This window comes from Mya arenaria, chromosome 13, assembly GCF_026914265.1.
Source record: "Mya arenaria isolate MELC-2E11 chromosome 13, ASM2691426v1".
Taxonomy (NCBI): Eukaryota; Metazoa; Mollusca; class Bivalvia; order Myida; family Myidae; genus Mya; species Mya arenaria.
In genome coordinates, this window is record NC_069134.1 from 13,816,892 (window position 1) to 13,831,149 (window position 14,258).

At 38.5% G+C, this 14,258-nt stretch overlaps 1 protein-coding gene across 1 annotated transcript; it reads left to right on the forward strand.

The window, feature by feature from the left end:
• The first annotated feature begins 699 nt into the window (after nt 1-699).
• On the forward strand, nt 700-11,911 carry LOC128213693 (actin, cytoplasmic A3a-like). The gene is made up of 3 exons (XM_052919700.1): nt 700-929; nt 1,652-2,393; nt 10,966-11,911. Exons 1-3 carry the CDS (start codon nt 804-806, stop codon nt 11,703-11,705), a joined length of 1,608 nt encoding a protein of 535 aa, XP_052775660.1. The 5' UTR covers nt 700-803; the 3' UTR covers nt 11,706-11,911.
• The last annotated feature ends 2,347 nt before the right edge of the window (nt 11,912-14,258 follow it).

Genomic DNA, 14,258 nt, shown 5'->3' on the forward strand with positions numbered 1-14,258 from the left:
AGTCGGAGACCAGGTTCGAACCAGGGTCGCCAAAATTGCAGTCTAGTGTTGTTGTAGTGTTGGAATATTTCAGCTATACTTGGTAATATCACGGGATAACATCAACTAGCCAATCACACATAAGGAATGAATTCTACTAGGTAGACATACCTAGTAATCATTTTTAATGCAAAAATACGAAAAAACTGCGAAAAATAAATTAATTGTAAACTATGTGGTATTTCAGTTAGTAAGTTTCAATGCATTGTTCACATCGATACCAAGTTTATGTCGGTTTTCGACAATTTTCTTTTTTTTCGCAGTACAGCCCGTTTAACACCATGAAATACAGATAAAATTGGTCTTTGGTTACAAACCATTATTTTTTTATGGATTAATATGGCCTCTTTCCAATTAGAATGTGGCAAAATTTGGTGTTCAGACAATTACACAGATAAGGAACAATGGATTTAAATTATCTATGGTACACATGTTAAACATTTTGGAATACAGGTAAAGTTCGACTTTGGTTACAATCCACTAATGTTTGAGAGTAATGGTTTCTTTTCAAGAACTCGGCTTCTGTTTTATAAGATTTAAAAATGGCGCCAATAAATCAGCTGATTGTAGGCAAACCACATGATTACCGTATTTGGGAAATCGACTAGAGCAATCTTCATTACCATATAAGGTAATCTTTATACGCGCATGCGCACTATTGGAACTGGCAGTTGTGACTGAATTGGTCTCAGACAAAGATCAACGATCGAGAAAGAGAGAAGTTTATAATTGTGTATTAAAATTATTAAACGGAATCTTCGAAAATGTGTGACGAGGAAGTTGCTGCTCTTGTCATTGACAATGGATCTGGAATGTGCAAGGCCGGTTTTGCCGGTGACGATGCTCCTAGAGCCGTTTTTCCTTCCATCGTCGGCCGACCAAGGCATCAGGTTAGCATCGTCATTTTGATTTATAAAAGAGGTCTATTGCACATTTGGATTCCAATAATTATGACGGAATCGTGAATGTATTTTCGTTTTCACACTTTATAAAGCAGGTCAAGTTTTACTTATTCTCTGATAACTTGCCAGGGCCTGGTAATAAATTTGCATAATTCGCCGGTTGAGCACGTGGTTCCGGTTCACATTATCAGAACTTGCTCGTGCAAACTACCCCCCCCCCCCCCTCCCAGAAAAAAAGGGGGGTGGGGTTCTTGGAACCGCTTCTCGTTCTTCCAAACATTCAGTTTTTCGGACTAGTATACCATGTTAATGCTGTTTTAGGGGGGTTCCTTTGCTAAAAGAGCCCAATTAAGAAAATGGCATCGTTCCCGATCTCGTGCTAAAATTTGACATGAATTTTTGTAGATATGTATTGAACACTTTACAAGAACGACGAAAGTCAATTTTAAAACAGAAAGGCCCGAACAACCTACTTAAAAGGCTGAGAAAGAAATACTTTTACTATAGTGAAAAAATGACCATGTTATTGTCCGGCTCATCGATACCGTAATATTACAGAATCTCTGGAGCCAGTTTGTTTATTCCCGACTTGAAGATGCCCTTTATGTTAATGATTATTTACTTAAGAGTCTTGGTTTAAAAATTTTTATTAAAAACTGGTTTCCTATTACTCGTTCTTTTTTAAACCTCATTCATCTATTTACTTTCAGGGTGTGATGGTTGGCATGGGCCAGAAGGACAGCTATGTGGGAGACGAGGCCCAGAGCAAGAGAGGTATCCTCACACTAAAATACCCCATTGAACACGGCATTGTGACCAACTGGGATGACATGGAGAAGATTTGGCATCACACTTTCTACAACGAGCTCCGTGTGGCCCCCGAGGAACACCCCGTTCTGCTCACAGAGGCCCCTCTCAACCCTAAAGCCAACAGGGAAAAGATGACCCAGATCATGTTTGAGACCTTCAACACACCTGCCATGTACGTGGCCATCCAGGCTGTGCTATCTCTGTACGCTTCTGGTCGTACAACCGGTATCGTGATGGACTCCGGTGACGGTGTGTCCCACACTGTCCCCATCTACGAGGGTTACGCCCTGCCCCACGCCATCCTTCGTCTGGATCTGGCTGGCAGAGATCTTACCGATTACCTGATGAAGATCCTCACAGAGCGCGGCTATTCTTTCACCACCACAGCAGAGCGTGAAATCGTCAGAGACATTAAGGAAAAGTTGTGCTATGTTGCTTTGGACTTTGAGCAAGAAATGCAGACCGCTTCCTCGTCAAGCTCTCTTGAGAAGAGCTACGAGCTTCCCGACGGTCAGGTAATCACCATTGGCAACGAGCGTTTCCGTTGTCCAGAGGCAATGTTCCAGCCATCTTTCCTAGGTATGGAATCCTCTGGCATCCATGAAACAACTTACAACAGTATTATGAAGTGCGACGTAGACATCCGTAAGGATCTGTACGCCAACACCGTCTTGTCTGGAGGATCCACCATGTTCCCCGGTATTGCCGACAGAATGCAGAAGGAAATCGTCGCGCTTGCTCCCTCCACAATGAAGATCAAAATAATTGCTCCCCCAGAGCGCAAGTACTCCGTCTGGATCGGAGGCTCCATCTTAGCGTCTCTGTCCACCTTCCAGCAGATGTGGATCAGCAAGCAGGAATACGACGAGTCCGGCCCCTCCATCGTCCACAGGAAGTGCTTCTAAGTGATTGTAGCATAAGCTACCTTTAGGTCGTGTATAAGATATGGATCTGAACGCCTCAACCCTGGATCCAAACAGGGACCATTGTGGGTGCTTTTTTTACTTTGTGTTCTTGCTCAGTTTTATTTCGTTTTGACATTCGTTGATGTATGCTGTTTACTGCTGTTATATATATGAATGCAAGGTTAGTTCTACTCAATCATTGGTTAGTGATCATGTTGTTTGCAACGTTTCCCTGCTAACGTTACAGTTAAATGTTTTTAAACATGTGTAATAAAATTGCAAAGTGGAATGAAGTATATAGTTCCTTTTTCCAATGTTTTTTCTGTATTGTCATTGTCCTGTCGTCACGGTTCCAAATACGTTTATGTTGGCAACTCTATTTGTCTAAATAAACAAAGTTTTCTGGTTGATATACTTACCATGGCAAAACACGGTAAGGAAGTCCTCATCGCTTAGTCTGTTGAGTAACGCCCGTCGGTTTACTGAAAAAATGGGCGTTTCGTATGAAGATTATACATAGCGGGCGGCTTGTTTGAATAATGCTGCAGTTGCTGACCCTTTTATAACTGGCAATTAATTGAAACTGCCCATCCTTCTGCTTCATGTGCTTTTTAAAGCAAAAACATGCGAGTATCGGCGGGAATCGGACCATGTAGAATACATTATGAATAATTTTGGTTGTCTTGTTAAATAACGATGTTCTTGAAGCTTACTCCACTACTTGATAAAACCGGAGCACACGCACTTAATCGGTCAATATAACATGGAGGTGTGTTCGTTGTGGCGATTCAGTATTTAATGATTTCGGAAATATGTCGACAAATATATTCTGATGATTTCAAAAAGTCCTTGTACAACAGTACAGATTTTAAACTATGGACATACTAGATGTGGTCTGGAGAAATTCCGTTTCCTTGGCTTTGCGATAAAATACTTTTTTTTTCGGCTATTAAAAAGTGGTTAAATGTACCTTATATAAAGGAGGAGATTTCTTGCATCTTTCTCGATAATTTAAGTCATTGTGCTAGAAAATGAGCGCTTAATTATATAATGAGTTTCAAGTATTTTACAACAGAGTAAGCATTTTCATTATCCGGCTTCTAGACTATCACATATGGTGTGTTATGAGTCACCTTGGCTTTTGTCCAGTATCGTGGCAGAAGTTATATAAGTAGTTGTATTGTGCACACTCGTTTCTGACTTTGGTTATTTCACAGTATTGAACAAACGTGTTCGCCTCGGAACAAAAATTGGATTGAAAGGCCAACACATTAAACCGTGTATTTGAACACACCCTCTGTTAATTGATCTTAATCTTATTGGCTAATCGTCTTATCAGATCTCCAATCTGAGCATCCTGCTGTGCCGTTTGGGATGTGTTATCATACAAATGGCCCTGAGCAAATAAACGAATACACAGGAAATTGGCCCCTACTGTGACACTAGTGCAACTCGCAGGAGATGCACAGCAGGCTATTATCATGCCAATCATCCCTTAAACTAGGCCTTTAATAATAAATGTAGAGTTCTCTAACGACACGTCTTGAGCAAGCACAAAATTTAGTTAAAATGCAGCATTTGTATTCATAGCAATGCAAAGGGATTATCAGTTTAATTGCCCAAATGCTTGATATTATCCGAATAACAATATCACGAATAACAATATCACGAATAACAATATCACGACATTTCCATATTGCTTTTAGTCTTCTATTTTACTGTATACTTCTTGCCAGGAAGTAAATATTCGGTTGTTATCAATCAATGTGTGGTCAAATTTTCCTTCATAACATTAGTTAGATACCTTAATGTTTGTGCGCATGCTTCAAACTATATGCATGTGGCGAACTATATTAGTTACTTTGATATGTGTGAAACTTCAGTTTAAATGTCCGACGAGACCGTGGAACGATTTCAAATTTTAAAAATCTGTATCAATTAAGTACCATGAAAAAAACGCATTCTAAGAATTAACTTGGGTTTCATTTTAGGTAACATCTCAGTCATGAGTGGCCTGCGTAACTATTTGAAACGAAATAATCCTGATCTTTAATGTTGGACAATTTTGAAAAATTATATTTTCTCTATTTTTTGTAGCATAATGACACCTTTCGGGTTTTAGAAACAACAATACGTTGTTTCCGGCCATCAAATCCAAAATCTAAATACATGTAAGGCTATGAATAGCTTCAAGTTAAAATGTCCACACAGCATATTAAAAACAATGTATTGTAGTACCCAACATTTAAGTATGTAATAGTTAGACAACATGAATGTAAAGTCTTAATGATTAAGAATGGGTGAACGAGCCTTGCTTTATTTTTAAGATGTTACTTCAGGTTATCGAACGTTCTTACTATACAACTTGATTGGCTTACACATTAACAACGCAAAATCTGACACAGCATTAGCGGATTTAGGGGTTGGGTGGCGCAACCAACGCACCCCGCCCCCTCTTCAAATCGTACCAAGTTTACTTTTATGTCAATGTCGGAGGAAGAAAAACAAGAATAAGCTCAAAATGCACCATTTCGGACATGAATTTGTTAAAATGTTCTTTAAGAAGTAATTTCGATTCCGAAGAAGGGGCGAATGTCAAAAGGTTGTTTCCCTAAGTTACGCCCCCCTCTAACGTCAATTCCTAGAGCCGCTCCTGCACAGGGAATGTGTATCAGATGCGTGTCAATGGGGGGGGGGGCTATCTTTAAACACCCGCGAAAGTTGTAATTCTTAATGATTAAGCCTAGTAATTAATAACATTGTCCATAAGCAGATCGGGGGGGGGGGGGGGGCATCCGGCGCGCGCATCACTTAAATCGCCCAAGTTTACTTCTTATGTCAATATCGAACAAAAATGTTATAACATAAGCTCAAATTTTAAAGCTTTGGACTAGATATTGTGAGTACCCCCTGCCAACATTTTTAACTATTCAAATTTCGGTTATGTGGGAGGGACGAATGTCAAAAGGTTCACGGTAACCCAAGTTACGCCCCCTCGTCAAATTCTGGACCCGTCCTTGTTGCCAATCTGCAATTTCATTGATGCAAATTTCGTTCACGTGTTAAACGGTCAGACATTGTAACAATTATTTTGATGTGAAATAAGAACAACAACCTCCACCCACAACAGTGCTTTTGTTAACAATAATTTTCTAACAACGCGTAAGTAACGCGATTGAAAAATTGACTGAATTCAGGTTCATAAAATTTTGTTCAAATGAATATCTCTGCCAGGTGTGTTGTTTTGTGAATGTTCATGGAAGTAAGTAAAAAAAAAAAAACAATTTGAAAAGTTTGAAAAAAAGAGCATGTTGCCGACATAAAATCTGTGAATGAGTACAATTAACGTGAATAATAATAAAAAATACTGACAAAATGTAATTCATGACTCAAATTATTTTACAAGAAGAATGCTTAATTGAATATTAAATAACCATGTTTTAAAAACTTATTCATGAAAATCATGCACCGTTATTTGCGTTTGAAATTATGTGGTAGAGCATGAAAACACCAATCCTAAAATAATTAGGTAATAAAAAGCCTATGTGCCAATGAGCCCAGGATGGGTTTTGCACTGAATTGCAAACACGGAGAAGTTGAGAGAAAAAACAGAATCCGAGTATATGTCTGACCATATATGGTCACCATGATATAACATAAATAACTCTGTTTAAAATTGTTAACCACATCATCGAAAAGATGTCATTTAAAACTATGTTTAACCATTGTCTGGTTATTTATTATCAATCTTGTAACCTTTTGAGATGTTTGAGACTTCATGTCCGACGTTTTAAAAGGGATAGTATCATAAGCGAGCACAGTCACATTTTAATACATCAAATAAAGGATGCACAGTTGAAAGTGCTTGCGCAGAGCGAAATGCCAAACAAGTGTTGTTGTTTTTCTGACCTAGTCGGGTGCTTTTCAACATACCAATCTAATAAATAATAATAAATCCATCTCTAAATATAGACATGATTTGCTCTATAAGTGTTAAAATTTAAAACTGGCCGATAAAATTCCTTAAAAGGTAATATCTCAAAGACGAACTGATAGGGTAAACTTTATATGTATTGGGGTGACCATAAACCGGCATCGAAATACTACGGTGGGCAGTAAAGTCAACACAAAATGTCATAAAAAGGCCTGGTATTGACATTCCTGTATCATTACTATAAAATAAAGATAATAGCCTACACATTTCAGTGATTTATTGCATCCGGATAAAAGTCTTAATCAGCAAAAGCGAGCTCGTATAATGAAGTAAGGGACATGCCACACCTTTCAATACACAACATAAAGTGACGTAGGCAGACCAATATCTACCTGGTATGCACTTAATACACCAATTATTTATACACCTCAGTAGGTTGTTTGTTTAAACACATCAGTAGATTGACTAGTATGGTTAAATGGAAAGATAAGCCTTTCAGGTTTGTCATAATTTACACTTTGCAAAATTAATAGGACAACACAAAAAATGTACAAAATTAAACGGACGTTTAAGACACATGTGTTATGTCGTCAAATTTATATTACAAACCCGCCCCGATATTCATAAATTATTTTTCTTTATAGGCCATTTTTTTTCTCCAGGCTGTTTTCGGAAATTTCCCATGTATAGTTTTTTTAGCATTATTTTTAACTTGCATTTTATATAAGAATCGATGGAAAATGTTATTATTATAATGAATGAGCAGTGAGATGATTAAGTATGAAAAAAATGACTCAAGATGTTTTATTTATAACGACCTAAACGCTTAGTTTACTCGACCACCATGGCTGTTGTGTAACAGGTCTAAATCTGTATAACAACACAATTTAGAATTACTTAGTATACTAGTATCGTATTTTGTCAACTTCCAAAACATTCGAAATGTTAACACCATTTTAGTGTATATTGTTTGCAGGATATACGGCGTTCCATTCGGAATTCCTCGGCCATTTTTTTCGAAAACAACCTCGGATGTATGCCGGTACATATGTTGAAGTAGTTCGTATTTTTTTTAATTTTATCATTAATTAAATGTACTGTTTTAGAGTTGTATTTATTGATCTAAGTTTAAATTGATTGCCAGTGAAGTGTTTTATTGCAAACATAATTAAGATTCCCAAGAGTTAAGTCATAAAGTTTAACTGCTAAATAAAATTACTACGCGATCTACTTGCAGCGGACTTGAACGTAAAACTGTCCAAATACATCCGAGGTTGTTTTCGAAAAAAAATGGCCGAGGAGCTCCGAATGACGGCGTTTAAGTAAAGTGCGCACTATTTTCCGATTCCGCTATATAAAGTAGTCCAGTGGAATCTTTAAAAGCGTTAAAGAAGTATATTTTTACCAGTCATATTAATAAATAAGTTTAAAAACAAACAGATACATGCATATTGGCCACCGTAGAGAATGCTGCTTTAACTTTAGTGAACTTTATTCAAGTTCAACAGCGATACACAACTTGTTTGGTCAATATCATGATGCGTATTCTTTAAGGGGGTGATCAAATCGCCATGTAACAGACAAGTAAGATATCAATTAAGTTGACACCACAGTGTAATTATTGATAGGAAATTCAAAGTGAACCTGCAATTCAATACCCCCCAATAAAATCAGATATGGTTCTAACGGAGGGCAAACACCATGCATAAATGTCCAGCTTTCAAACCAGTATATTTATCTTTGACAGATCAGTGGTAAGCTAAGACATAAAACTATTTCAAATGAAAACAAGTTGTCAATAAACATTATAAATGCATCCTGGCCACATTCGTCATCGGCTTCAATGGCATATTGTAAATAAGACATGTAATGATGTCCAAGGTGTCTGGCCACTGGCCATAGTGTCATCTGATCAATCGCTTGCTATCTTTATGACCAACATCGATCAAATGGATGAACACTCAGACACATAATTAATTATTATTACATAAACCTGCCAATAACAATAATAACACATTGTTGACGTACATTCCAGGTTTCAAATGGGGGTAATTCTGCCGAATAAGGTTTAGTTTTATACCAACTCATGTACTGTATTCCGATAATTTTGGTGTTTTGTATTTATATTTGATTATCATCAAAATGAGACAAATATTTATTATATAATTTGCACAGACATGCAATAAAGACAAAGCTACCCGAAAAACCAAACTTTGAAATGGCCATATTAGGATATCGTACGTTTTACTGTTCGAAACTATGTTTAAAGTACTCCAGAATGTATCAGGTATGACAATTACGTTTTGTTGTTCTTGAATGTTTCTTTACTACCCCAAGAATTGTTTTTACTCCAAACCATGAATATTCGAACAAAATATCGCAATAAAGAGTAACATTTTGCACGATATGTTTAAATATCATTTAGTTCACATTGAAAGACATGTTAAGTCACGATGTCGAAGGCAACCTTATTAAAAAAGGTTAACATCAATATAAAGTCGATGCTTATATCTGACACGTAAAACCGTCTAGAGTCTGAGTTTGGGATTCAGATTCTTAAATGTTTCAAAATATTTATGATATAGCTTCTTTTTTACAAAAGATGTGTGTCTGATTGTAATACAGATAAAATGTAACCATATTTGCTCCTGTGAAAGCTTTTTACAACAAAATAAATAAAATAAACATTGCCTTTCTCAGTATGATTGTGAAACTCAGACGCGTAAATTATACGAACCTAGGGGGATGCTGGTTTGGACATCTGACTGCAGGGATACTGCCGGGATGAGTAACACAAAATGGAACTGTCACAGACTGATAATTCCCCCCAATGACTCATTGAATGACTTTAATACACGATTATTGGAAATCACGTTTTATCATAAATGAAACATTTGTCAATTATTTTGCGTATTATATGATAATTAATGATAATTGTATTCGACTTCAATAATTATACATATCTTTAATGATATTATTCAATTGTAACCAGCCGCGGTAATAATTTGAAAAATATTTAACAATGAACCATGGTATACTGTACAGTATATTAATGTGGCATTTAGTTGTGTTGCAAAACAGAAACGTCGACGTAAACAAACGCCAATAAATTTAAAAAAAGTACGAACTTTATGTGTATGTTATTGACCATCGCGCTTTTAATTTCGGGCAGTTTACTATCTATTGTGTTCTGCAGTCATTCAAATTCCTCCAGAGCGTCGCCTTACCTGTAACCTGAGTCACGTGTTGTATTGGTGGCCTGTCTTCTCGAAGAACGTATTACCAAATAAGGAGATGATTTTTCACGCATGCGCAAAACGTCTACACTCTGAACACGACATCGATCGTTGAATATAAATTAGTCGCTGTCGGCACTCGGTCACTCCAACTTTAGAAATCGTTGAGAACAGACGTGTATTTTGTTCACTTAAACAACAAATTTAATAAAAATGTGTGACGAAGAAGTTGCTGCTCTTGTCATTGACAATGGATCTGGAATGTGCAAGGCCGGTTTCGCCGGTGACGATGCTCCGAGAGCTGTGTTCCCTTCCATCGTCGGCAGACCAAGACATCAGGTTCGTTATTCTAAGTTTTCGTAAAGTTTCCTTAATTAAACGATACGAACTTTTTTGCGTTTTAAAAACGCTGCATGGTCAGTAGATAGTATACTGTATAAAAGTTACAGATCTAAAGTGCAAAAAATACATTTATTCACTATGGCATTAAGTAAATTAATTGGTGTAATTGTTTCGTTGACAGGCGTGACTTTTGGGATTTTCTAGTGTTCCGAACGATTATTTAAAGCGCTAGGTTATGCTGTGCATTAATATTTCACTAAATTTAAAAGATCGACATTCGTTCGAACTGCAGTTTTTCATATCCATTGTCGGCCACGCCTAATTTGCATGTTGCCGGCTGTTTAGTGCGCATGCCCAACTCGTTTCTAATGATGTCACGTGACTCGGTCGCAAGCTTGTGGCGATTTCTAATGCATGAATCATCGTGCCGCTATTTGAAACTGAAAGCATTGTCAAAATGCAAGTGGCGTATTCGACAGTTTTACTTTAAATGTAAAATAGTTTCATTACAATGATCATTTATCATTTTCAGGGTGTGATGGTTGGCATGGGCCAGAAGGACAGCTATGTGGGAGACGAGGCCCAGAGCAAGAGAGGTATCCTCACACTGAAATACCCCATTGAGCACGGCATCGTCACCAACTGGGATGACATGGAGAAGATTTGGCATCACACTTTCTACAACGAGCTCCGTGTGGCCCCCGAGGAACACCCCGTTCTGCTCACAGAGGCCCCTCTCAACCCTAAAGCTAACAGGGAAAAGATGACCCAGATCATGTTCGAGACCTTCAACACACCCGCCATGTACGTCGCCATTCAGGCTGTACTCTCTCTGTACGCTTCCGGCCGTACCACCGGTATTGTGATGGACTCCGGTGACGGTGTGTCCCACACTGTTCCCATCTACGAGGGTTACGCCCTGCCCCACGCCATTCTCCGTCTGGATCTGGCTGGCAGAGATCTTACCGACTACCTGATGAAGATCCTCACAGAGCGCGGCTATTCTTTCACCACCACAGCCGAGCGTGAAATCGTCAGAGACATTAAGGAAAAGTTGTGCTATGTTGCTTTGGACTTTGAACAGGAAATGGCAACCGCCGCCAGCTCAAGCTCTCTTGAGAAGAGCTATGAGCTTCCCGACGGTCAAGTAATCACCATTGGCAACGAGCGTTTCCGTTGCCCAGAGGCGATGTTCCAGCCATCTTTCCTAGGTATGGAATCTGCCGGTATCCATGAAACAACTTACAACAGTATTATGAAATGCGACGTAGACATCCGTAAGGATCTGTACGCCAACACCGTCCTGTCTGGAGGATCCACCATGTACCCCGGTATTGCCGACAGAATGCAGAAGGAAATCACTGCCCTCGCCCCATCAACCATGAAGATCAAGATCATTGCTCCCCCAGAGCGCAAGTACTCCGTTTGGATCGGCGGCTCCATCCTCGCGTCTCTGTCCACCTTCCAGCAGATGTGGATCTCCAAGCAGGAATACGACGAGTCCGGCCCCTCCATCGTCCACAGGAAGTGCTTCTAAACAGTCGAACTCTAGTTGTTGTAATTTCCATTGTCACATTGTTTCTGTGTTCATATACGCATTACTTGAAAAAAATGTGATCGTATTTTGTTATACACTTAACATTTACATTTCTAGTATTTTCATACATGAACATGATCTGTAACCTTTTATAGTTACTTTTTTCTATATAAAAAATAAATACCATGAATAAAAATCATAAAATACTTGATCCTTCGTTATTCCCCCAATCTACAAAAGATATTGGGAACCTTAAATGCAAAGTATTCTATCTAATTTTTTATATGAATATCTGCCTCATATATAGTTTGTGGTATGAATATCAACCACGAAGAGTTGCGAGTTTGATTTGTGGTCGCCATGCCAGACCAGAAAGGTTTCCTCCGGGTATACCGGTTAATTACCCCCACAAGATTAGCGTAACAAAGTTCCAACGAGTGTGATTAATATAAGATTGTAATAACTTATTTCACGATAAATTTGATCTAGACCGGGGGCTTGTAACGAAAAGCATAAAACAAAAACCGGTTTCTCAATGTTGAAACGTTTCTCATTGTCGTCAATGGGACATCTGCGTTCAAAACGTGAAGGAAAAGGGTTGATTTAATGGATTTAAATGTTAATAATTAAATTGGTAGTTCCAATGGCAGCACGTAACTTATAAAAATGTCAATAAGTCTAAGTCATTGGAAGCAACTTTGCGAAGGAGTTGTAATTTTTGTACCTACTTTTAAGGTTTAGTATCCGACAGAGTTAAAATGACATGAGTTAAAAAATAACCGTTAAGTGCATGCACTTATAATAATTAACAGGAAGTTTTAAATGCAAAGTAAACTGGGATTGACTTCGGTAAATGAAGGAATTAGGATGTAGAAATGCCAGAACATGAACATCGACAGGAAGTTACACGATCCTGGTCGGTGATTTAAGGTCAAACTGGTCTTTACTTATACTAAAAATTAATGTATATGGAACATTAAGTATATTAGACCAACCTATGCTCCACGTTCACCTCCAGCACCAACGGTGCAACCGTTATTTAATTGATGTCAGCGTCTACCGGTGATGGAGATTTGTGTTTGTACTGACAAGATTGAAGTGAGGTGTTGTCACATTTTTTTGTTATTTTCATTCCTTTTACTTTGTTGCCAAACTTCTGAGCTCGTAGTTCGACCTTTAATTAATGTATTCAAAATAATAACCGAAATAACACAACTCCCTTCACGTGAAGTAGCATGCCTAACTTTTAAGAAGCTCGACAATGATGACAAGTGATTAAAAACCTCGCATCATGAGACAAAATTTAAATTGCTACTAGAACATTTCGGGCAAAAAAGAAATGGTGTTGGAGGTTTGTGCCATTATAAATAATGACACTGACCTATGTTTAACTGTCTTAGGTCTAACTCCCACCACATTGTGCCTAGAAATGTCGCCACAATGTGCCTAAACAGGCATCCACATTGTGCCTAAAAAGGTCTCCACATTGTGCCTAGAAAGGTATCCCCATCGTGCACAGAAAGGTCTCCACAATGTGCCTAGAAAGGTCTCCACATTGTGCCCAGAAAGGTATCCACAATGTGCCTAGAAAGGTCTCTACATTGTGCCCAGAAAGGTCTCCACATTGTGCCTACAACAGTATCCACATTGTGCATAGAGGTCTCCACATTATCCCTAGAAAGGATTCCTTATTGTGCCTAGAAAGGTCTACACATTGTGCTTAGAAAGGTCTCACATTGTGCCTTAAAATGTCTCCACAATGTGCCTTGAAAGGTTTACACATTGTGCCTAGAAATGTCTCACATTGTGCCTTGAAATGCCTCCACAATGTGCCTAGAAAGGTCTCCACATTGTGCCAAGAAAGGTCTACACATTGTGCTGAGAAATGTCTCACATTGTGTCTTGAAATGCCTCCACAATGTGCCTAGAAAGGTCTCTACATTGTGCCCAGAAAGGTACCCACAATGTGCCTAGAAAGGTCTCCACATTGTGCCTACAACAGTATCCACATTGTGCATAGAGGTCTCCACATTATCCCTAAAAAGGATTTCACATTGTGCCTAGAAATGTCTACACATTGTGCTTAGAGAGGTCTCACATTGTGCCTTAAAATGTCTCCACAATGTGCCTTGAAAGGTTTACACATTGTGCCTAGAAATGCCTCCACAATGTGCCTAGAAAGGTCTCCACATTGTGCCAAGAAAGGTCTACACATTGTGCCTAGAAAGGTCTCCATATTGTGCATAAACGTCTTAGCATCATGCCAAGAAAAGTCTCCACAGTATGCATAGAGGTCTCAGTATCGTGCCAAGAAAAGTCTCCACAGTGTGCATAGAGGTCTCAGTATCGTGCCAAGAAAAGTCTCCACAGTGTGCATAGATGTCTCGGTATCATGCCAAGAAAGGTCTCCACAATGTGCCTTGAAAGGTCTCCACAATTAGCCTAGAAAGGTCTACACAATGTGCCTAGGAAGATACTAAGAGATATGGACAAATTGAAAGTTTTTGCACACCCAAGACGACACCAAGGCTATCAAAATAAAAAAAGTTGGAC